Source organism: Ictalurus furcatus, chromosome 4 (genome assembly GCF_023375685.1).
Source record: "Ictalurus furcatus strain D&B chromosome 4, Billie_1.0, whole genome shotgun sequence".
In the NCBI taxonomy this organism is placed as follows: Eukaryota; Metazoa; Chordata; class Actinopteri; order Siluriformes; family Ictaluridae; genus Ictalurus; species Ictalurus furcatus.
Genome location: NC_071258.1, coordinates 14,604,458 through 14,631,158, shown reverse-complemented (window position 1 = coordinate 14,631,158; position 26,701 = coordinate 14,604,458). Strand labels below are relative to the sequence as shown.

Here is a 26,701-nt window from a genome sequence, read left to right as displayed (position 1 = left end):
TAATCTGCTGGTTTTGTCTGGGTGTCTGTGAGCTTCTCTGAGGTTGGGGTGTCTCCTGTCAGTATGCAGGATGTCCTGGTCTCATTCTTTAATAGCTCTGTCAACTGTGTAAAGTTAAATGAGGGCGGGTGATTTAGAAAGGTCTGCCTGATTGATCAGCAGCTGGATCTTGCTTCTCTGGGTGAGGTCTCTCACAGCTGGATATGTTGTTGTTTGCACCAATTTTTTGGTTCAATTAGGGCTAATTCTGTGCAAAAACTGGCATATGGGTCTAAGCGCACCACGTACAAGGGAACATGCAGTGTGTGTCCTCATCCTCTCATACACATTTGAATTAGTATTGCCCAAATGATGGGAAGTCAGGACAAAATATGTGGAGAAATGGGATATTCATATTCATATTTCTCCTGATTTATTCATTTTGGGCAGTTAGTGATGGATAGCTTTGCATATGGTTTTGTCCAAAAGACAGGTGTAAATTAGCTGCTCAGACATGCTGCTCAGAGAAGGATAGCCATTGTTAGTAAGTGTGTGGTTTATTTTATTTATTTACAGTGAGGGAAAAAAGTATTTGATCCCCTGCTGATTTTGTACGTTTGCCCACTGACAAAGAAATGATCATTCTATAATTTTAATGGTAGATTTATTTGAACAGTGAGAGACATAATAACAAAAAAAAAAAATCCAGAAAAACGCATGTCAAAAATGTTATAAATTGATTTGCATTTTAATGAGGGAAATATGTATTTGACCCTTCTGCAAAACATGACTTAGTACTTGGTGGCAAAACCCTTGTTGGCAATCACAGAGGTCAGACATTTCTTGTAGTTGGCCACCAGGTTTGCACACATCTCAGGAGGGATTTTGTCCCACTCCTCTTTTCAGATCTTCTCCAAGTCATTAAGGTTTCGAGGCTGACGTTTGGCAACTCGAACCTTCAGCTCCCTCCACAGATTTTCTATGGGATTAAGGTCTGGAGACTGGCTAGGCCACTCCAGGACCTTAATGTGCTTCTTCTTGAGCCACTCCTTTGTTGCCTTGGCCCTGTGTTTTGGGTCATTGTCATGCTGGAATACCCATCCATGACCCATTTTCAATGCCCTGGCTGAGGGAAGGAGGTTCTCACCCAAGATTTGACGGTACATGGCCCCGTCCATCGTCCCTTTGATGCGGTGAAGTTGTCCTGTCCCCTTAGCAGAAAAACACCCCCAAAGCATAATGTTTCCACCTCCATGTTTGACAGTGGGGATGGTGTTCTTGGGGTCATAGGCAGCATTCCTCCTCCTCCAAACACGGCGAGTTGAGTTGATGCCAAAGAGCTCCATTTTGGTCTTGTTACGAAGCGTAGCCGGAGACAAGCGTGGGCGAGTGGAGGGATGACGTGAGGAAGAATCCAGAACGAGAATCGAATCGGGACAGGACAGGTAAGCTGTGAATCAGGGACGTAGGCAAAATCGTAGTGAGAGACGAGCGTGAAGTCAAGCACCAGGGAAAACACTTCTAATGAAACCGGCTTGGTAAACAAACAGAGACGAGGCTGCTGAGCGGTTACTTCGCAAGCGGCTAACGCTAGGGAGGCCCTTATATAACCTTAGGTGTTTGCAGGTGTTCGTAATTAGAACTCCGGCGAACTCGAGCGCGGGTATGACTGGGAAGTGTAGTCCTCCGCCACGTCCCTGGGCGGCACTACACTTTGTGAGCTGCCGCGCCGATTTCGCCGTGTCGTAACAGGTCTTATCTGACCACAACACTTTCACCCAGTTGTCCTCTGAATCATTCAGATGTTCATTGGCAAACTTCAGACGGGCATGTATATGTGCTTTCTTGAGCAGGGGGACCTTGCGGGCGCTGCAGGATTTCAGTCCTTCACGGCGTAGTGTGTTACCAATTGTTTTCTTGGTGACTTTGGTCCCAGCTGCCTGGAGATCATTGACAAGATCTTCCCGTGGAGTTCTGGCCTGATTCCTCACTGTTCTCATGATCATTGCAACTCCATGAGGTGAGATCTTGCATGGAGCCCCAGGCCGAGGGAGATTGACAGTTCTTTTGTGTTTCTTCCATTAGCGAATAATCGCACCAACTGTTGTCACCTTCTCACCAAGCTACTTGGCAATGGTCTTGTAGCCCATTCCAGACTTGTGTAGGTCTACAATCTTGTCCCTGACATCCTTGGAGAGCTCTTTGGTCTTGGCCATGGTGGAGAGTTTGGAATCTGATTGATTGATTGCTTCTGTGGACAGGTGTCTTTTATACAGGTAACAAGCTGAGATTAGGAGCACTCCCTTTAAGAGTGTGCTCCTAATATCAGCTCGTTACCTGTATAAAAGACACCTGGGAGCCAGAAATCTCTCTGATTGAGAGGGGGTCAAATACTTATTTCCCTCATTAAAATACAAATCAATTTATAACATTTTTGACATGCGTTTTTCTGGATTTTCTTGTTGTTATTCTGTCTCTCACTGTTCAAATAAATCTACCATTAAAATTATAGACTGATCATTTCTTTGTCAGTGGGCAAACGTACAAAATCAGCAGGGGATCAAATACTTTTTTCCCTCACTGTATTTTTCCACACATTCTCATAGACATTTTGTGTCATAATGCAATATTTTAATATAAGAGTTCAGAGCATTGTTTGAATCTCTGTGTGTGTTTGTGCCTTGCGATGGATTTGCACCCAGTCCATGGTGTACCCTGCCTTGTGCCCCATGCCCCCTGGGACAGGGTCCAGGCTCCCCGAGACCGAGCAGGATAAGCGGTATAGAAAATGGATGGATGGACTATTTCACAGCAGCTTCTAAACCCCAATACACAGATAGCATTTAGTAGACGTCCCAGCCACAGTTTATGTGATGAGCTATAGCCTCAGTAAATTCAACATTATTGTCAGACTGGTTGTAAGAGCATATTGGGGCCACAAGAACTCATGTTTTTCACAGCACCTGCTGACACATGTACATCTGGCCCTCAGGACCACTTAATGACAGGTGCGCTGGACTAGGAAGTGCTAACTAAAGAACTCTGCTGCAGTATTATTTGTCAGCATCTGACTGCTGTGTCTAGTGTCTGTCTGTGGTTTACTTGTACTGTGGTCAGTACTAGATTGACTGCAGAGCAGAGCCGCTGTATGAACTTATAATTCATACATATATGAAGGGATTATACAGGGATAATTCTGGATTCTGGGATCATTCCAATAATTATATACACGATTCATGTAATTTAAACATATCCAGGCACTGTGATATTGTTTACTGATTTTTCCCCCATTGGGTACATCCAGAGGTGAGTAGTGTAATAAACAGCAATATAATATGTACCTGTACTGTATATATAACTGGAACTGTGTGTGTCTGCTGCAGGTGACCTTGTGCTCCAATACAGTGCAGCAATACAGTCTGGCACTGGTGGTGGATGTGCATGGAGTTGGGGAGGAGGTGTTAGCTCTCCCAATTAAGGCTAGGTAGTACATTTATGGTGACACACTCATTCTGTTTATAGTCATAGGATGTACAGTATATAAAGGTTATTACTCTGTGGACAACTTTCTCTACAGCTGTGTTATTCCAGAAGTGCACCTGGAGAGTTCCATGCTTCAGTTCCAGCACTGCTTCCTGGGTTATCCCTATGAGCAGACCATCAGGCTGATTAATGACACAAACCTCCCTGCATGCTATGGCCTTCTAGCCCAGGTAAAATGACATGAAGTCCATGTATCTTGTGGTTAAAGATAGGAAATCTTAAGATAAACATAACTGAGAGGAGGATTGAGGCTCTTCTTATCCCATACTACTACATAATTAAATAGGTTGTATAGTATATTCTGCATGTCCCACTGACCAGCATGTGAGCAACACTGTGTCTATGTATACGCAGGAGTATGAGGAGAACCCGTCTCTACTGTACTCTACTGCTCATCCACGAGGAGTGATCCAACCATACAGTACTGAGCAGATTCCTCTGGTTCTTCAGGCTAAAACAGTGGGCCAAGTGCAACTCACTGCTCTCATTGCAATTTTAGGCCAACAGGATCCTCCACTGGTGAGCATATGTGTATATGTGTGCACACATGTATAAGACAGAGATGCAGGCAAAGAGATTTAACCATAGCCTATTTTATTCACACTGCTCACAGTGTATTTATTATTTCAGTTGAACTACAAATTGAATCAGCTGTAATTTTCAATTTCATTCTATGACCTTTTGCTCCTCCAGTTCCTCTCTGTCTCCCACAGGAGTTGCTCCTGTCCTGCATTGGCCAGGGTCCAATTGTCTCCCTTTCTGCCACTGAGCTACACTTTGGCACCATCCCAGTGCTCACTGACATCCCAAGGACGCTGCAGTTGTTCAACCAGTCCCCCATTCCCGCCCAGTTCTTGGCACAAATGGTGGGTCTAGCCCTATTTTAATAATAGCCAAAATGCGACAAGCAGTGATAAGTATACTTTCTCTTTATACTAGACTATGCTCCCCCCCCCCCCCCCCACCGGCCCAGATGCTAGTTAATTTATTCTGAATGAATTATTAGCTTAATTGAGTGTAAAATAAATTAGGTAATTGTCTGAGTGGTTTGTGGACTGCACATTGAACATTGCCCTGTCATTCCTTTTGTATTAGACTGAACAGTTGTATCAGGCCACACTCTCTGAAATATTGTCTACAAAAAATTTTTATTTTGTCTGATTTTGGGTACCAATTTTCCAATGCCTAAGGATAAAACCAAGCCATATGTATTTCACTTTGGAGGAGTTTGTAACCAAAAAAGTTAGAAAAAGTTAGTAGAAGCTCTGTGGTTGGCTGGAACAAGGGATGTAGGTGGGATGTGAAGAATGCAAATTAGCTGCATGAGCCATGCAGAAAAAGATAAATAATATGCCATTAATCAGAATAACCCACACACAGCACTCCTCCATTACTTTGAAAATCCCAATTAAAACCAGGAGAAATCAATCAGCATATTGTGTCATGGGAATTGATTTTAATCTGCCTTTCAGCTAGTTAACACTGCTTTCAAGAGGGGAAAACACAAATGAAGATGGAGGGGGTGCTGTGTGTTGATGCTTAGTTAAAAAGAAAGAAAGAAACATCATCAGGGATCAAAATCAAAAACGAACATGAAGCATCTGGCTTATGAAGTTATGCTTTGTCAAAATCCCTATCTATAGGTGCTAGGTTCCCACAGTTGATAACACACAAGCAGAATACTTACTGCTTGCATTAACCTGCCTGTACTTTTCCTCAATCTGATATATTAGCCCTCTGTCTTCCCACTCATGCTGTCCTCTTTCTACTCCTTGCAGCCATTCTCCTGAGAGCATCCTTAGATTAATGGACTCTGGCAGGAGAACACACACGCACATACACACATACACATATACACACTCTGGTCCATTACGAAGTTATCATGACGAAGCCCTACTCTGTCCAAAGGTTACACTCTTGAGAGTAAGAACTCTGAAAGGTTTAACTCTGAACAGCCATTTCAAACTTACTTCACTGTTATTTTTCAAAGCCAGAACTAGAGTTTACTGTTGCACAATCACTGACACGTATGTAAAAAAGAAAAAAAATTACAATATTTTATATATATATATATATATATATATATATATATATAGAGAGAGAGAGAGAGAGAGAGAGAGAGAGAGAGAGAGAGAGAGATAGATATAGAGATGTAAACAAGTACAAATTGGCTGTTGCCTGAGGTGGTGATGAAAGCATTAAACCAAATAAGTTTATTGGCTGCGAGAGCGGTTTTATTCCTCTTAGTTAAAATTGTAAAACAGTGCAGAGAATCTTAGGAGGAAAGTGTCCATCAGTTGTTCCCTTTGAAGATTATCATTTTGAAGAGCACAATTAAGTAAATGCTTTTCATCACTGAAGCTTGGAACAACCCTATAAATAGCTGCCAAAGACAGTCCCTCTTTGTAGTGCCCTACATTCATTTAGATTAGATTCACTTAGGCTTCAGCACTTCAGAATGGACCAGAGCCATACATACAAGGAAATGAGTCCAAGGTGAAGCTAATTGATTGGACTTTATTGTTAGCAAATTAACTATAAAATAACTTTACTGTTAGTTTATTGTTAGTAGTAATCTATCTTTAAATCCTGGCAGGGAGTAGAGCTGAACTGGAATGTGTAATATTTCTGGCTACATGTTTGAATTCAATTGGCCTGAAAATTAGAGCATGTACTTTATTAACAGCAGGGTTGGGAGGGTTACTTTAAAAAAGTATTCTGTTGTAGTTACAAATTACTTCATAAAAAATGTCATCAGTAACATAATCCAAGTATCACAATAAGTAACGTAATCTGACTACTTTTGGATTACTTCAAGGTCATATATGTATATGTAAATAAAGTAAAGAGAAAAGCAATATGATCTAAAATACTTTTATTTAGAGCTTATTTTAGAGCTTAAATACATTTTCAATGTTTAAATGTGTTTTAAGATGAATAAATAAATAAATACATTAGAGATCACCATCCCTGATGTGGATAACATTACATCACAAAAGTTAGGATGATCATATTCTGCTTTTCCAAAAAGAGGACCCCTTTTTTTCGTGTCTTAATAGCATTCAAAACAGTGTTACTATGAATTCAGATTTTAATACACTGAAAAAGACACACTGTTAGCACTATTAGCATTACATAAATATATATAAATTCCTACATTCTTTTGAACGTTCATGGAATAAAATAAAATATTAGATGCCATGAGTGTACCTTCTGTCATCATTTACATATTTGAATGTGATATCATGAAATTAAAAATGACCTTATGTGGCCATGCACACTGTTTCAACTCAGGACAGCTGTCATTTACTGCTATTGTCAAGCAACTGTTTGACGCCGTACACAACAGTGCTTCATTTTCACGCGTTCGCCGAAAGTAGGCTAATGGTTTAGAGTCAGGAATTTGGCCAATAGTTGCTGCAACACTTTTATAATCGACCAATTGGTGTGCGAGGATGTGGGAATTACAGAAAGGGGTTAAAGCAATGCAAATATGCGCACACATGATGCAGTATTAGACTATAAGTACATCATAATGAAGCTAAAGCCAAATTTCGGACATTTTCTCAAATTTAGAAATCCCAGCTGGAAATTTTTTTACGATCTGAAAAAGAGGACACCTAAACAAAAGCATTTCAGAGAACAATTTGTGTTCATTTCTACCAAATTCACTTAGCACAAAATTTATTTGCGCATGCACCAGGAGGTTACTCATGTGACTCATGTGAGTCATGACTGACAAGAGAGAACCAGAACTATAATCAAGCAGCTGTCTATATTGTGTTATGTCAAAAGATTTATTTATTTGGTTTCAAATGAACGTAATGTAATGAAATGTAATCCCCAAACTAGTATTCCCATTTTTTACAAAATGTACCTGTAATCTGATTACTTTGATTTTTCACGTAACTGTAAGAGATTACAGTTACCATTTCTTTGTATCCTGACTATGTAATGCCGTTACATGTATTCCGTTACTCCCCAAGCCTGATTAACAGTGAGTGCTGAACATGCTTTCAATAACCATATTACAAGTTCTGCAGGAAAGAATACATTATAAAACCTTTGAGGGTTTAAATAGTTAGTTTAATATTGTTAAATATTTAGTTAAATATTGTATGTTATTTTATATTAACACACAGTCGTTTGATGGCAGGCTAAGAGTAACTCTCATTGGAGGGTGGAGCCAGCAGAAGGAGAGATCCCCCCAGAGGGGCAGCTAGAACTGACACTGGTTGCCCATCTAGATGATACTCTCCCCTTCCAGGACAAATTGCAGTTGGCCATCCATAGCAGCCAAACCTGCACAGTACCCTTGTGGGCCACGGGGAAGGGTACCACCATCGTAACTGATCGGCCCTTTGCTCCCCATCTGGACCTTGGAACCCACTTTAGGTATGGTGTAAAATGTAAACTATCCATCCATCCATCCATCTTCTACCGCTTACTCCTTTTCAGGGTCACGGGGAACCTGGAGCCTATCCCAGGAAGCATTGGGCACAAGGCGATGTACACCCTGGACAGGGTGCCAGTCCATCGCAGAGCACAATCACATACACACTCACACACCCATTCATACACTACGACTCATACACTACATTCAGACACTTTAGACACGCCAGTCAGCCTACCATGCATGTCTCTGGACTGGGGGAGGAAACCGGAGTACCCGGAGGAAACCCCTGCAGCACGGGGAGAACATGCAAACTCCGCACACACATGGCCCTGGCGGAACTCGGACCCCGGACCCTTGGAGGTGTGAGGCAAACGTGCTAACCACTAAGCCACCGTGCGCCCTAAAATGCAAACTATATTTATTTCAAATTTTTAATAAAACCACTTGGGTGAACTGCAGTCTCTGTGTGTTTATTCTATTTGCTCAGCCCCATGCCTATGCCACTTTTAGCTAGTATTCTATAATATTTTCTAATTTAATTCATATCTCTTTTTAGATGTTGCAAAACAAAAACAACGTGACATGATCAGTGAGCATATTTTATTTCCACAGTAGTGTCATTAGATTCTGTTCTTAAGATGTATTAATGTCATGTATGAGTTAGCATTGTACATTTTGTGTATGTCATAGTACATAGTTTTCTTCATCATGTTTGCCTATGTATATGGTACCCTTCAAATAAAATGAAAATGGTTTTATGTACTTTATGGACTTAACTTAAATTTTGGCCAACTAGTACTCAAGGCTGTGAGGTAGGGAGATTAGTAGTGCTGAATCAGCAATCAGTACTTAATATACGTTAATGATCTTTTTAGATCAAAGTTTTATAAAAAAGACTCCTGCTCAACTAATATACATTTGGAATTAATACCTTTCTGTTTCTACTCTACAGCTTAGCTCCATGCCAGTATCACTTTAGGATCACCAACAGAGGTCAGCGATTTCACAAGCTTTTCTGGACCACTGAAGGCTTTCCTCACTTCCGCCGCAGAGGCCCACCAACCGCAAAATACCAACCACTCACTATCTCCAGGGAAGGCAAAGCCAGGAGTCCACAGGCACCTTCGACTTTGGGTTCCCCCGTTTTCTCCCTGACACCCACAAGGTTGGAGCTTGGTCCAGGTCACTCCGTCAACATGCTGCTAGAAGGCTCCTGTCATATGCCCAAAGTAAAGCAAACATTTTGCCTTACTATATACCATAACACATTCTTAATGGCTGAATTGTACTTAAAGCCCCAAACAGAATTTACTCTAACTGTTTTTTTTCCCCCACTGAAACAACATAGTTTTCAAAACAAATGCTCACAACTAAGTGCATAGTATTGTTCTTAATCAATTCTAATTATCCCAGAATGCTGCTCTCAGTTATTAAGTTGTAAATGTATATGCATTTTTAACATGTGAACATATGTTTATTTTTAGATATAGGGATTGCCTGCATTAATTGGTCATTTATTTATTGTGTAGTTTGTTGTGTGCTTGTTTATGTAAAGCTCTCTGCTCTGTTTTTGAAAGCTGCAGCAAGATGCATGAAAGCATATCACATTTATTGCATTTCCTGATACATATAATACGTACCAAATAATGTCAGAAATGCACCGAGTTGCACCAAGCAATGTATTGCCTTCCTTCTCAGGCAGTTTTGCCCTGAGCCTCTATTGATTGAATAGGTAGCGACAAAGGAGGGAGGGTGACGAGTAGAGATAAACCCAGTCCGCTTACGGCATATTGTATATCAGTATACTGGAGCTCAGTCCTGACAGAGCATGGCTGTATTTCAGATCAGTACTTCCAGGCTTGTCTAAGAATATGAATGAGGTGAATATGAATAAGGGGCACATCTCACAGCTTAGGCTTTGTATATGAAAAGTTTAACGGAGTGTGTGTGTGTGTGTGTGTGTGTGTGTGTGTGTGTGTATGTAGGTGGTAAGAGAAAGGCTAGTATGCCATGCCATCGTCGGGAATCAGAATGGGAAGGAGCATATCATGACAGTGGATATCACATGTCAATTCATTGCCCCAGTCTTGAATATTTCCCCTCAGCAGCTCAACTTCTGTGTAGAAAAGGTTTGTGTGCTCCAGCTTGTGTGTGTTACTGACTGAAACCTGTGTGCTCATAAAATACTCTCCTTTAATATTCTATAAAGTGAATCTTCTTCATTATACTGTCATTATGCCATCAAAATAAGGTCTCACTTGGCACTAGGCAGAACTCAATGTTGTGTGAGAGCATCTACATTGCATGCCATTTTTGTTATCTAAGTGAATTGCGCTACAGCTTCATGGTCTAAACCTGAAATTCTAGGCATCATTTGTACTTTATTATTATTATGATTATGGTGGGAGGGTGTCCTTCTCCATATGCTTGCATTGTGGCAATTCCTCTGAACTGGACTGTTTGCTGTTTTGCTTAGTCTGTAGAGCAGATAAAAGACATGAAAGTGCTGCAGTCCGTGTTTTTTTTTTTTTTTTAGAGATCAATAAATCAATATTAAGGTCAATTCAAAAATATTTTTAGCGCAGAATTACAGTTTAATAAATTAAAACATAGATGTCTGATTCAAACACTGGCTATTGCTTTTCATGCAAACAAAGTAGAACTTTTTTTGTAACTTGGTGTAAATTGTTAGGTGACTATTGTGTAAAGAACAGACAGATCCGGCGGAATCATGATTATACTGAAACTGATTTCCTGTCTGCCATATATTGCTTTCATTATCACATCCCCCCCTACTCTCAATCTATCTCACTCACACTCACACTCACACACACACACACACACACACACACACCCAGCCACATGTGCACAGCCTCCTACCCTTTCCCCACTATGAGCTTCAGCTTTAGTGGTTTTCATAGATCTTCATGATATTCTGACTATCGCTTTCAAGTTCCATTGCCAGGCAGCATTTTCAGAACTTAAAATGCTAATTTGGTTTGAGAGCATTCTTTTATCTGGTACAGTCCCATATGTTGATGTGTTATCAGCGCATGCTAGATTTACAGACAATTCCTGCACAAGGGCCTGCAAGACTAAAGAAATTAATTAGAAGGAGAGGGGGATGAGAAGGAAGAGGAACTCAATGATTGAATCGGATGGGAAAAGAGAAGGAGTGAGGATGAAATTTTGGTTTCTACATATTGGCACTAATATTACAGAACTAATTGCAGTCTAGAAGATATTATTACTGTGGGCAGTCATCCTTAGGTAATAAATGATTAGATTCCCTGTAAGGGAGAATCACAGAGGAAAGATTTGATAAGTCACAGAGTATGAGATTTATAATTGTGAGTGCCAACAAGAAAATGTTATACAACAGACATTCCCAACTTTATACAACTTTCTACACATACAACTTACCACAAAAGCTCCTGCAATCCACAATAGTCAGATCCAACTGTTAAAAAAAACAAACATAATTACAGATGTAATACAATAACTGATGTTAATAAAAATAAATAAAGTGATAAAAAAAGAATAAAATAAAACAGACGTAAACAAGCTGTACTCAAAATGAAAAGGATGAACATATTTGAGCTACAGTTTGCTTATTAGGTTGCTTTTGCTAGCTGCAGTTGTCAATAGTTGTAATCATGTGATTTGTGGATACTTAACTATTTCATAAAGCTGGATTATATATACTGTGATAGTGTTATAAGTTAGATAGTGTTCTGTTGAATCTTGGCCCAATATATAAGGTTCTAGACAAAATTAACAGGAAAAACAGGACTATCTAACTGATATATTCCCAATGAACACTGCTGGAAAGGAGGTGCCCATGGCCCCTACGTGTTTTATTTGTTCCATATTTAATTTGAATATAACTACAACAGTCTTTTCTACAATCTTGCAATTGTTGAATATATTGACAGTCCTTCTCGATATTTTGCCATCACACAGTCCACTGGAGGTTGTGGTTGTTGTCTGTTTTTTGAGTTTGATGGATTTGTTCTGTATCCTCCAGGTTCCAGGTATGCCCCTTGTGCCTCTGTATGAGAGGCTCTATCTGAAGAATGTCTCCACATTGGCACTCCCTCTGGAGCTCATCCTGGCTGAGCCATTTGGTCTCTGTGACTGTACCAGTGATGACTCATTCACCTCCTCAAAGGTACACTTCTTCAAAAAGAGTTATTTGGCAGAGATGCCAACTTTAAGGAAGGGTTTGGCAGAAGATTAGTGAGTGGATGGGATGGGATATTATTAGAGAAGTATATTATTGTATGCATTTTTTATTGTGCACCCCAAAATTAAATGAGGAACATGACCATTATGGTTTAAAAGTTTACTGAGTTTACTGTGTTAGCAACTACCTTTGGTATAGACCTTTGGTGTAGAGGTCTTTTCACAAGTCACTATCATTTTGTGAACATGATTACATTCACTACCAAACATTCAGTGTCATTATTTAAAATTTTGCTAACATGCAGTTATAACGTGATTATCGTGCAAATGATCTTAGTAGAGACAGTTTCCTTTGATTGTTGTTGTCTTGCATTAATTGACAGTTATAAGGCTGGTGTTATATAATCCTTGGCTATTACAATGGTGCTTGAAAATTTGTTGAACCCTTTAGAATTTTCTATATTTCTGCATAAATATGACCTTCACATAATATGATGAATGAGTCCTAAAAGCAGATAAAGAAAAATCAATTAAACAAGTGAGACAAAAATATTATACCTGACTATTTATTTATCGAGAAAAATGATCCAATATTGCAGATTTGTAAGTGGCAAAAATATGTGAACCTTTGGTTTCTGGTGTGACCTTTTTGTGCAGAAATAACTGCAACTAAACATTTCTGGTAACTGTTGTTCAGTCCTGCACATCGGCTTGGGGGAATTTTAGCCCATTCCTCAGTACAGAACAGCTTCAACTCTGGGATGTTGGTGGGTTTCCTCACATGAACTGCTTGCTTCAGGTCCTTCCACAACATTTCTATTGGATTACGGTCAGGTCTTTGACTTGGCCTTTCCAAAACATTAACTTTATTATTCTTTAACCATTCTTTGGTAGAATGACTTGTGTGCTTAGGGTCATTGTCTTGCTGCATGACCCTGTGAAATATTTTTTCTTATTTTCCATGATTATGATTCAATCATTTAAGATCAGTTCAATGTGATTTTTGCTTACTTGTGATCTTATTACGTTTTTGAGTTTCTGTCCTTTATTATGTTTTTGTCAAGGTGTTTTGTCTTTTGTCTTATGCTTTTGTATTATGTTTTCCTTAACTAGTCTTGGGTATGTTGCTTGCACATACAGCTGAGTATAAAAGCCAACCTTACCCAACTTATGTTTAGACTAAGAGATTGAAGTCTAAGAGACCCAGAAGTGTGAGTCTCATGCCATATATATGGGAATTGTCTACCTTTTTTAATTGGGCAATAAGATTTCCACCCATTTAAGTGAAATTTCCACTTATATAATAGTGAAAGGGCATGTTTGCAGATCCTGAATAGCTTACATAAGATAATCTTTATTTAACATTATCATAAACTTAACCTATCAATTATATTCAAAGGCAAATTCAACAAATATGTGAGATTACACTATATAAGTATACTGTATGACTAATAAATATTCCTTAGTTTAACATTTAGCATTTCACCTTCTAAATAAACAGCTTTTCTGAACTTGGTGAAGAGTGATTCACTTGACATTACTTAAAGCATTAATTAATCTCACTCTTTATTTCTTCTGTGTTGGTGCATGTAGAGTCTGGTGATGGGTATTGGTGCTGAAGCAGAGCTGTGGGTGCGCTTTGACCCTTCGTACCAGCTGGATTCAGTGAGCCGTGTGGCTGAGGAAGTGCTGGAGGTGAGCTACAGTGGGCACCCACAGCGGGACACTGTGGCTCTGCGAGGAGAGGTACACTTTCCCAACCTGCACTTCTCCAGCCATGTGTTGGACTTTGGCTGCATCCTCAACTGTACAGAGGTCCAGCAGCAGCTTACTATGACAAACTCCAGCCCACTCCCTGTCAACTACCGCTGGGCTTTTTTGCTGGACCAACAATATTACCACATAAGGTAGAGACATCTTTCATGGTTATAAAAGAATGGTGCAGTAAACCCTCAAATTAGCACTAAATTACTGAATTTTCCTGGACGAGCTAACACAAGGAGCCTATTATTTAAAGCTTTAAATCTAACAGCACTTACATTATGCAAGACAGCATTATGCAAATCAGACCATGTTCACTGGTCTATGAAAGTTTTCAATCAGTGTTAGCACATTAGCATTTGTTTGACCTTATGCTTATGTGTGTCCTTAAGATTATACTTAACCATTGGTGCCAGATCTGGCATCAACCATACTCCCAAGAAACACAGTCATCAGAAAAGAAGCCAGCTACTGCTCAATCCATAAAATGCATAGTTTTATTGGGTGAATCATAATTTTATAACTTGCTTTATGGGTTTTTATCTACTTTATCTACTTTGTCATTAATTGTATACCAGTATATTTGTCCCATACAGTCATGTGAAAAAATAAGTACACCCCATGGAAATTGTTTGCTTTTTTGACATATTTGGACAAGCAAACATTTGATCATCTTTGAAACAGTGCCTATTAATAAAGTTGATATACTTGAACAAAACAACAAGGAAAATTGACTTTTTCAGTCATATATTCAACAGAATTATCAATAGATGTGATATTCTTCAGTGGAAAAAGTAAGTACACCCTTGGCCCCAAAGCTAGCCCCTTTTAGCAGAAATAAAATCTTGTAGGCGGTTTGCATAATTGTCCACCAGTCTCTGACATTGGCTTGCTGGAATTTTTGACCTCTCTTCCATGCAATACTCTTTCAGTTGCAAGATATTTGAGGGTTTTCTCGCATGCACTGCCCCTTTAAAATCCCCCCCACAACATTTCAATGGGATTCAAATCCGGGATTTGACTAAGCTATTCCATAACCCTCCATTTCTTCTTTTTGAGCCATTCCTTGGAGGATTTGTTAGTGTGCATAGGATCATTATCCTGTTGAAAGGTCCACTTTCACTTCAACTTCAACTTTTGGACAGATGGCCTCATCTTCAAGTACTCTTTGATATGATGCAGAATTCATAACTTGAATGAATGCAAGCTGTCCAGTCCCTGAGGCAGTGAAGACACCGCAAACCATAACATTTCCACCACCGTGCTTCATAGTTGGTATGAGGTGCTTCTTCTTAAAAGCTGTCTTTTGGTCAGTGAAAAACATGTCTGCTGTTACTGTGGCCAAACAACTCTATCTTTGATTCTTCTGTCCAGAGCACATTATTCCAAAAGGCATGGCCTTTGCCTATATCTTCATTGGCAAACCATAGGCTTGCTTTAATGTTCTTTTTAGACAGCAAAAGCTTTTTCCTGCCATGCCTCCCATGCAGGTCAAATTTCTGCAATCTCTTTCTGATTGTAGAAACATGTACTTTGACACCAAACAAGACTTACTATATATATATGTTTTGCAACAATAAGGTTGCGAAGGTCTTGGGAGAGCTCTTTGCTTTTACCCATCATGAGATGTTTCTTGTGTGACACCTTGGTAACAAAAAGCCTTTTTATAGACCATCAGTTTACTAAACCAACTGATATTAATGTGTAAATATGTTGTAAATTCTTTATATTTCCGGATTTCTTGAGTTAATACTGATGTCTGGTGAAAATTTCATGTGAATAGCCTCATTGGAAATATACTTACTAATTTTTTTTTTTTTTTAACATGTTCAATAGTTATGTATTTATAGGCATACTTGGCCAATGCCAAAGACCAACGCTTTTTCTTTCAGTTAAATGTTAAATATGGACACAGCCACTTCTCTGGATCTTGTTTCTCTGACACCCTCCAATAGTCCAATATACTTGCATTATTACTGTAAGCCCGTGCATTTTCTTCAAAATATTTCTTACAGCCTAGTCACTGACAGTTCTCCATATAGCACATATCACCCAGTCACCATAACATATAAAATCTGACTACTGGCTGTGCAGGATGCACACATTTCTCGTCACACTCTGGGGACTGCATTCTTGATGACCCTTGGCATAGCCAAGACTAAGTCCGAGTGCAGTGCTGAGCTATTCAGGGTTTGCATCCCTATGAGGAAATGTTCTATGCCAGAATCAGGTCTAATCATGCCTCACAGGTCATTAGTAAAGACTGAATAAACTGCCATTTATAAATAAGCTTTTGATCTCTGAGAATCATTGATCATCTGAGGATGAAGCCATCAGGATGAAGCCTTCCCTCTGCTGATGTTCAGTTGTACTTGCATTCATTGATTAATACGATATTCCTCTATCAGAACACTGTAGCCACAATTCAAAAAATTTATCAGTGTTGGACAGAAAATGTGGCTTTAGATATTACTTGTAGAGAAACTGCTGAAAATTTGTAAATGACCTACAGAGCTCTGCAGTGTCATTACTTGTACACAGTCATACACAGTGGCTGCCCACAACAGCATGCAAATCACAATGTGCTGTGTTAAATCTCAGCTGTCAATAGGGTGCCAGCTCCAGGTTGCATGGACTACAATTTTTATAGTTTTTAAATTGTACTTCAGCATCTGCCATGTCCCATCCCAAGCAAATCAATAGCATGCTCCATGGGACAAGATTGCTGGCTAGTGAAAATTAATCACTCTCCTGCCTCTCCTCAGCCACCCATCAGCAAAACCATCTAATAATGGCTTGACCTTTCCTATCAATGCTGGCAAGTGTTCAGCATGCATTGCCCTACCTGCTAATTAAAAGCCTACTGGTAATTAAAGCAGTTGTAAAGGTATCATAATTGCAGCATTCCACTGAGGTGTGTCTCTGCCTGCCTTGTGAGGGACCCCTTGCTGATAAATGTGGATTTTGTCTGAGCTAGCTAACTTATATTCATTATCTATGGCTGAACAGAATCTTGACTGCTTTACTTCCACTGTCCTGGAGCCAGAGGAATATGATCGTGGAACTCACAGAGGAGAAATGAGATGAGGCACAGCGGGAGATAGTAAACTGTGGGACCCACTGGGAAATACTTGTTTGTGTCTCACATGTGTCAATGTAAATTGAATGGTGGTTCTTAAAAGACCAGACCAGAGGTGCGCATCGGTTTTGCGATCTTGCAGGATTCAATAAATTTGCACTTTCTTGCAGGCACGTTCTTGCAGGCAGAAGCAGGCAGTCAGATATGAAACTTGCAGGACAAAGAAAGGCCAAATTTTTAATATATGTGTATTGAGTGCCATATATGATGCATTTACTGCTTTCATTCAATCATCTTCAGTAAGAAATTTATCCTGGTCACGGTCACAGTGGTTTTTATTTATACAGTAGGTCAAATAGAACCAATTCAGTTTGTCAGAAAATATCACACACTGTACATGTGCAAATAATAATATGCCATAATAGGTCAAACATTTTGAGATAGCAGGTGGGACTGGTCAAGAATGTCTGAGGTAGTGGGCAGGATTGGTCAGAATTGAAAGAAAAAAAAAGAAGTACTGCACACATCTCTAGTCCAGGCTTCCCAGGCTGCATTAGACATCATAATAAATAAAAATGAATTAAAAGTTTTTAAAAAATAATTATTTGCCAGGAGCTTTCATTCATTCAATACTTATTTTCAGCAACCATTTTTTATCCTGTTCAGTGGATCTGGAACCTATCATAGTAACACTTGGTGTAAGGCAGGAATACACCCTGAATGTGATGCCAGTTGATCCATTGCAGGGCATTATGCACACACACATTTTCACACTCATTAAAACTTAGGGCCAATTTACAGTAGCCTACCAGAATGTGTTAGGGAGGAATGAAGAAACCAGAGAACCTGGAGGAAACCCACATAGATGCAGATAGAACATGCAAAACTCTTTGTGGACAGTAACACAAGCTCATGATCAAATGGAGGACCCTGGAGCTGTGAGGAGGATATGTTAGGCAACCATGCCGCACACCAGGAGCTCTGCTTATTTGAAATATTTGCTGTGGACACGAAGGTTCCTGAAGATTACAATAAGTTGACACCAATAAAAGCACATAAACCAGTGCAGTGGGAAAAAAAAAGTGGTCCATCCATCCATTTTCTACACAGCTTGTCCTGGTGAGGGTTGCAGTAGCAGCATACTAAGTAGATCAGACCAGACCTCCCTAACCCCAGCGACAGATTCCAGCTCCTTCTGAGGGATTCCCAGGCATTCCTAGGCCCAAGGCATTTTTCTTTCAGGTACAGAGAGAGAGAGAGAGAAAAAAGAGTGGTGATCATTTAAAATGAAATGTGTTGAAATGCAAGAAAAAAAAGCCTCATGGATGCTTGCTTCTAAAAAGAGTCCTAAGGAAAAGATTTATTATATCTTTTAAACACATTCTAATTTGCATGAGGGGAAGAGTGTCTATGAGCTTGATTCCATATACAACACTGCCCCCTGCTGCTTCCTCAGGAAGGAGCATAGCACTGTTACTTTCCCAGTCATAGTTACAGTATACAGTATACTATAGCCCCTGTTTTTGTGATCATAATGTATGCCCTAAAACATTAGCACACAAGGTAGCCTGGTGCTGAGCAGCACAATACAAAAAGGGTAGTATTTAAATTAATACTTTAAATTAGTTTTAAAGTATTAGGCTTTGTTGTTAGCATGTTTGACTCACACCTCCAGTTGGAGGTTGGGGTTCAATTCCTGCCTTGTACCTGTGAGCGTGGAGTTTGCATGTTCTCCCCATGCTTTGGGGGTTTACTCTGAGTACTCCGGTTTCCTCCACAAGTCCAAAGACATGCATTGTATGCATTCAAGGTGTCTCCTGCCTTATACCCCAAGTCCCCTGGGAAAGGCTCCTGGCTCCCTGCAACCCTGTGTAGGATAAGCAGTACAGAAGATTGATGGATGGATGCCCAATCAAATCATTTGCTCTAAAATCAAGTGTGTCATGATAATAAATTTGATTTTACATATAGATTTCATATCAGTATGTCACTGGTAGAAAAACCTCTTGGTTAACACCACCAGTATGAAGAATTTGAGGTCTAGACAGACTACCCTCAGTTCCAGCTGATTTTGTTGTGTTCTATTCTAACACTGGGGCTCCACACACCTCCTGTCACTCTGTGGAATCTCACTATACCCCCCTTAGTTAGTGAGGGAAACATCAATGGTCATTATCTCTCTCCAGCGGGGCACTAGTCTCAGATGTACCCCTGTTGTGAATTCTGTGCAGTGTGGGTAGAATTAGCAGTAGAGGTGGAAATGCATAGCGTAGACAGTGTGGCCAGTGCATTCTGACATTGGACTGTCCAGCTCTGCCACAGAGGCACTGACCAAGGGGTCAACCTCTGCCCTGCCAAATGAAATTTAATTACATTTTATTTTATTTGTATATTGCTATTAACAATATCCACAACAGCAGAAAGTGAGTCACAAGTGCAGAAGCTTTAAGCAGAAACAGAGCATCAGGATGAATCAGACAGATCCGGTGGGTGAGAAGAGCACTGGCACTGGCATCACATCAGGTGGCTTTGTAAGAAAAAGCTCTTCCCATTTGCTAATCTACATTATTCAAGGTACTGATAAAGAACCTGTACCTTTTGACTGAAGCAGGACTGTATCATAATAGACCAAAGGTTTGCTCAGGTGTTGTGGGAATGAAACCCCCTAATGACCATTTCTTTATAGGTAATTATTAATATATATATATTTTTTTTTAACCAATGCAAACTACTGGGAGCTAATATAATTTACTGCACACTAATATAATGTGGATAAAAAAGGGACTAATATGGTAAATCATTTTGCTTTTTTAGCATAGTTTACTGCATTCTTGACTAACTGGGGCTTGTTTATACAGCTACTGGAACATCCATGCAGCAAAACAATATAATAGTCTAACCTAGCAGTAACAAAAGCCAGAGCTATTTTTTTCTGCATCATGTAATGAACTTATTTCTTATCTTAGTACTTTCTCTGAGAGAAAAGGTTATCCCAGTAATACTATGTACATGAGCTTCTAATGAGAGACTGGAAAAAATAATCATGCCAAGGCTTTTCATTGCTGCACATGATGTAACTAAAAGGCCAGCAAGAGTCAAAAAATAATCAGAAAGCATACTTATACACAGCAAAATCCCCATGGTGAATTTATACCCAACAGTGTTTATATCATCCAATTGGACACAAATGAACACTCTGGGTGTTAATCAAACACTGGGGATTTTACTGTGTAGCTGACAGTGGCACTATTAGACATAATTTTGTCTTAACCATGTTAAGATGGAGGAAGCATTCAGTGTCTAATTTTCAGTACCTTCCACATTCCTCAGCTTGTGAAGCTGGTGTCTGTCATCTGGCTTTGCTGAAACTTACACACAATTTTGAATACTACCAGTTTAATTTGATGCCATTTATGTTCTGACATTCCAGTGGTCTGTTTTAAAGAGCAAGCATGATCTTGTGTCAAATCTTTCGTGGATCTGGGACATCACTTCTGGGTGCAGATTCTACTTTCCCAGGTGTGTCTGCTGCTGCGTTGTGTCATCCCAGGGTGTGAGTTGTGCTATCCCATGTCATGCCGCTGTGATGATGGATTTAATCACTGTGTGCTTTGCAGGTCTTGTGTAGTCAGTTTGGTTAGTTGTTGCATAAGCGGATGTAACAATTATACAAGCTGTGGTGACAATCACTAAGACCCCGGGATCTGATCGGTTGATAGACAGAGGCATAATACTGTACATCACATGCAGGGCTCCAGATGGCGACTAAAATGGTCGCCAATGCGATTAACTTTTTAATTTTATGACCATGTTTTTTCTGCCAGTCGCCAGTGGCCACCGTTACCCACAAACAAAATTTTAAAACAAATTAAATAGAAGTTACCACACGTCGTCTTGTGTTAGACTACTCAACTCTCATCTCCTCTTGCGCCTGCGTTTACCTGCCCTATCGCGTGCACTCCTGTATGGTTTCCAATAAATAAACTCTGCACTCTTGTCCTGCAGTGGTTGAAGCGTCGGATGTATAGATGAACAGATACAGGTTTAACGTAACGTTTATCGGGTTAAAAAGTTGGAAGTGTTAACTTTATTAAAGGTGTTTAATTTAGTTTGATCTGGTATAGTTCGTTGGAATTTGAATTTATACATTATATGTAGGCTAGCTAACTGCGTAGTTAACGTTAGCCAGCTGACAAGAAAACGAAATGCGCAAACAAAAAATATCAGACTTTTTCTCCTTCCCTGCCCGTTCAAACCCTGCCGCCTCTACATCAGATGCCGATGATGTTGAGACCAACTCGACAAGGGAAAGTTCTCAATTGACATTTGAGTCATCCCAGCCCGTTTCAGTCGGTGTGCAATCTTTTACAGATGATGACAGCTAAGCGCAGCGAGTTGAGTCTTCTTCTCCCGTCCCTGCGGCTCCCATCCCGACAAGACAGTTTAAATCAGCTTGGCTACAAGAGTTCGCCTGGTTATGTTATGACAATGGATAAATGTACTGCACCTTTTGTGCTAAAGCAGGACAAGATATTGCCGGTAAAACAGAGTTCATTACCGGTTCGAGTCATTTTAAAAAAGAAACCGTGAAGAAGCATGGTGACAGTAAAAAACATAAGAACGCCAGGGATTGTGTCATTGCTAAGTCTGCCCCTCGTGCAACGTGCTAGTGATAAAGACGCAGAAAAAGAGATGAGGGAATTGAAAATAAAATTCAATGCAGCCTACATGATTCCAGTGGAAGAAATACGATTCAAAGTTTAGCTCTCAAATTCTATTGATGAAGAAGAATGGTATGGATGTATCAAAGACATATGATAATGGTACAGCATGTGCAGAGTTTGCAGGTTGCACTGCAGATGAATTGAAAAGCAGTGTGCTGGAGGACACTTTAAAGGCAAATTACATCTCCATTATAAGTGACTGTGGCACAGATGTCTCAGGAAAAGACAGTTATTGTATACTGCAGTCACTTATCTGATGGAACAGCTGTGACCCGTCTAGTAGGGTTCGCCGAACTTGATCAGAGTCATGCAGACGGAACCCTAAATCCTATCAAGTCGCTGCTTGAAAATGCAGACCGACCAAATCCAAACTGGTGGGTACATAAAATGAGTGCTTTTGGAGCAGATGGTGCAAGCGTTAATATGGGTGCATCAGGGGGAATAGGGGCACGTGATATAGTTGAACATGTCCTGTCCTTCCACTGCCTACCTCATCGTCTGGAATTAGCAATGCTAAGCACTCAAAGGTCACTGCCAATGATTGAGAAGTTCTATGACCTTTTGCAGCTCGTGTGGAAAACCACTTCAGTCCCAAAAGCAAGCGAAAACTGAAGGCAATAGGTGCGGAATTGGGCTGTACAGTACAAAACCCTTCAGCTATTAAAACTCAGTGCTGATTGTCACACATTTATCGGGCACTCTCAGTTTTCCTTCAGTCAAATTATTCAACAGGGCAGGGGCAATACACTGCTGTGCATCATCACATGGAGCACGTTGCAGCCACAGCCAAAAACACTGACATAAAGGGAAGGGCCAAGCACACTGTGCTGCAAATGGAAAGCCTGTCTTTTGTTGCATGATCTTTTATCAGAGGTCTCAAAACTCAGCCTCACACTTCAGAGCAATTCTCTGATCCTCCCACAAGCGGTCACAGCTGTTGAGAGTTGTCTAGAGACAGTTAAAAAGTTGAAGGAAAAGCCACTGAGAGAAGGGAAGTTTGAGGAATTCTTACAGCACATAGGGAAATATTCTGAAGGTACAGAGAAGCAGGAAGTACTGCCAGTAAGCAAGATACGGACAGCTGCAAGTGACCCCACTGTCATAACCTTCCAAAATGTTGAACTTAAGGGCCCCCAAAGTCATACCACATTTACAAATGATCTGAATGCAGTCATTGATAAAACAGTTGATATTACTGTAAAAGAACTAGTAAGAAGATTCGGAAACATGCTGGTGAATGTTACAGAGAAAGGACATGCAAAGGGATCAGAGGTCATCGGGTCATTTTCAGTGTTCTGTCATGATGCATGGCCAGAAGATGTTGCTACCTTTGGCGAGGAGCAGGTTGACACATTAGTGAATTGGTACAGAGAGCTCTTGACAAACAGTGGATGTGATGTTACAGCTATGCAAAGGGAATGGAGAATGCTGAAAACATTAGTGAAAGGTCAGTTCATGGATAAGACATACACCGAGTTATGGAAAGTGATGCTAAGGAAGGACCCATTCTGCACAGATTTTAAGAACATTCTTCACTTAGTTGAAATTATGCTGGTTCTTCCCATATCTGCAGCTCAGTGCGAAAGAGGATTCTCAGCACAGAATAGAATAAAGTCAAAAATGCGCAGTTCCTTGTGTGTTAAAACACTGGAAGACTTAGTGAGGATCAGTACAGAGGGCCCCTCACTTGACCAGTTTGACCCAGAGCCCAGTGTGAAACGCTGGTTGTCTGTAAGCAAAAGAAGGCGCAGACCTAGTTACACTGGTTGGCCAAGTGACATTGACATGGTGGTGGTGGGAGATAAGGAGTCTGAGCCTGAAGTGAAAAAAGGAAACACATGACTGGACATTTAAGTATTTACGGTAATATGATTCAATATGACATACTGAACATTGCACATATTGTGTATGTAAAGAATATGTTGTGTAAACTATGGGAGGCAGAGTAAACAAAGGCAGACAGTACAGAGGGGAAAGAAAAGGCAGTGTGAGGTAGCCGTTTAACAATATCATCATATGTCATCACTATATTTTGGCTCCTGAAAATTTGATTGGGCGCCTAAATATTTTGGGTTTAGGAGCCAATGGCTCCGAGATATATATATTTTTTGCATGGAGGCCTGCACATGCTGAATTAAGCAAACAAACACACTGAACTCATGTACATGCATTCGCCCATAACAAGCTCCTATTATATGTGGAAGAAGCCAGTTAGCATTTTCCTTTGCTGGCATAAGACCAAATTGGGAGAAAATGGGGGGTTTAAATATGATGGCTGAATTGCTGAAAGTTTAGTACCTTCTATTAAACAAAATAGCATTACTTTGCACTGCATTTAAAAAAAAAAAAAAACAATTTAAATAAAACACTTTACCACATCTTCAACAAACAGGGGTGCAGGCAGACACTACCTGTCATACTGGGACATCTCACCTTTCACACTAACAAAAGGCTTAGAAGTTGATAAAAGGTTTCAACATCTTTTAAATGAAACTACATATTTAAAAAATGTTTAATTACACTGTATGAGTAACAACATTGCTTACATCAAAGTGGCTCACTGTATATGTGTCAACTATCATTGTTCACCTAGAAGAGTCAACTCATTTATGAATGACATCACTAATGCAAGCGCTTAGCAAAAGTTTGTTAGAAAACTATACCTCTTGCTGATTCTTTTTAAACATGTACTAATGTTTTATAGTACATTTAGTAATGAAGGAATATATTGTAGGTAATCATGTACATTGTAATCATGAGTACACACAAGTATCTACAAGAACTGTCATTTAGAAAAACATTTGTTAATTTTAAAATTCAGAATAACTTAATGATTTGTTCTTAATTATTAAGTAAAAAAATATTAAGTGGAGGGTCACTTCCACCCTGTTTTGGAAAACTTACTGACCATTACAAAACGCTGACATTGGAGACTTCTTCCATAAATGTTACATAAACATCCCTCACTGAAAACTTCACCCTATTAACAAATACAGAGTTTTATTTGGATAAATAACATTTGCTGACAGATATTAAACATCACACTTCCTCAACACAGGCATTTCTAACAATGAAAAAAGGAACTGGAAGCATTTTGGGGGGGGGGGGGGGGGGTTTACCTTTGTCCAAACAAATTTGCAGTACATCAGTGTTAACAAGCAAATAACACTTGCACCTGCCCGAAAATAGAATCCTTTGTATATTTTTCAATAGAAAATTCAGCTTTACACAGATCAGTCGTGTTTGGAACAGCTGCGTCATAAATGTCCATTACATGCACAACTGGGTGCTTTCCAGGTTTTTGTTTGTCCTACATATTTGTGCTTTTGTACTGACGCTCTTTTTGACTGTGGGAATATCAGAAGTTCAGTAAGGTTGCTTATGGATCTTAGAGCGTGGGATTTCCTGTATGGACACATTGTGTTAAATGACCCTTATTCACTTATTAAACCTTAATTTTTTTAACAACTGTCTTTATTAATTTCACTTAGGCCTGACTAGTGGCCCAAAGGCAGGATCAGGAAAGAAAGACGCTGAGGCCTGGCAATTTCACTCTGATTGATAATGGAACTGTATATTCATTAGTCATTAAAATGCTTCTTGTTTTATATATGATGTTTTCAGGCAGAGTAGGATCTTTAAACCTCAGCAAGAAGAAGAGGGAGTCAGAAAGAAGATAAACTCAATTTCTGGTACTAAAAAGGGAAGAAGATCAAAAGAGCAACTGTCAACTTCTGGGCTGAACATTCTTGGACCAGAGGGGCCACTTACATGCAGCTCTACTCCACAGGAACAGAACAGTAGAGCATCTACAGCACGGAAACCCGTAGGGATAGCGCTGGAATGCACCACCGCCAGTCTGACAGATAAAGAGACACAAAGTATATGTGTGGAGGAGGTATGTTGTATTTGTAATTTCATCTATTTGTTATTTTGTTGCATTCCATACATAACATCCGTTATAATGCTGGTGCATTGGTAAGCTGTTTGGGTATAATCCAGATGTTCCAGTTTTTGCACAGTTCTTTTGGTTTTTTTGGCCAAAAATGATTGAGCCTGCACTGACATGAATGAAGTGGCACCACATTGGGTGTTAATTTTGAAATTTTCTGGCAGAGTAGTATTTTTAACCAAGCTTAACCAAAATTGCTCTTACATTACCACCTCTCAGGACCTCTTATTCGCACAAACCCATGGCCAGACAGTATTTTTCTGTCTTAATGTTTAGGAATTGTGTGCCATTTCTTACAACCTAGTATTGTGGACATAGGCTATTTATAGTACCCCTCTTCAATTTAGGCTGTTGCACCCAACAACCAGGGTGTGCTATTATAGGTAAATAATCAATATTATGCTATGATGCAGCCCACAAATCCTGAACAGTGTTGGGTAAGTTACTCAAAAAAGTAATCCACTACAGATTATTAAATACTACTTTAAAATTGCAATTTGATTACATTACTGATTATTGCATGTAAAATGTAATCAGATTACTAATTACTTTACTTTCAAGTTACTTTCAAAACCTACAAAACTTATCAAACCTATAAAAATACACTCATAGTTATTTCAGTAATTTTAGCGTGCATTCTCCGGTGATTCATTAAAGCGCATGCTCATTGCTCAACTCCTGTAAAATTAGCCTAAACTACCTATCCAAGGCATACCCAAATTAAATTAAAGCTGTTCTTGAACCATGTTGAGTACATGCACTGTAAGTCCTACTGGTATTGACTAATAGAAGTTTGAACACTGAAATAGAAGGGGGGGGGGGGGGGGAGGGTGTTTTCCACCTAATTTATTTATTTTTTTTTGCATTCAGATACCTGCAGATGACTACAACTGGGAGCTATTAGCGTGAACACACAATTGCACCACAGCATGAAGCCTTACCTAGTCCAAGTTCAAATTTGATAACAATACTAAAGAAAATTCATGTTTAATGTCTATGGACAGGACATGGAAGCTCCTATTGGTTCAAAGGTGTCAATTGAAAGGTCAGAGTCCAGCAGCCATTTTGAAGTCAAGAGATAA

The 26,701-nt window shown here is 39.7% G+C and overlaps 1 protein-coding gene across 1 annotated transcript in view; it reads left to right on the top strand.

Annotated features, from left to right (window-relative positions):
- LOC128606758 (hydrocephalus-inducing protein homolog) overlaps positions 1-26,701 on the top strand; it is a 121,930-nt gene that overhangs the window by 20,754 nt on the left and 74,475 nt on the right. The window contains exons 15-24 of the mRNA XM_053623150.1: positions 3,363-3,463; positions 3,557-3,692; positions 3,877-4,041; positions 4,236-4,388; positions 7,679-7,917; positions 8,871-9,147; positions 9,904-10,047; positions 11,946-12,089; positions 13,697-14,010; positions 25,292-25,565. Of these exons, the coding sequence (XP_053479125.1) occupies positions 3,363-3,463; positions 3,557-3,692; positions 3,877-4,041; positions 4,236-4,388; positions 7,679-7,917; positions 8,871-9,147; positions 9,904-10,047; positions 11,946-12,089; positions 13,697-14,010; positions 25,292-25,565 (1,947 nt within the window). The remainder of the gene's footprint in view (positions 1-3,362; positions 3,464-3,556; positions 3,693-3,876; positions 4,042-4,235; positions 4,389-7,678; positions 7,918-8,870; positions 9,148-9,903; positions 10,048-11,945; positions 12,090-13,696; positions 14,011-25,291; positions 25,566-26,701) is intronic.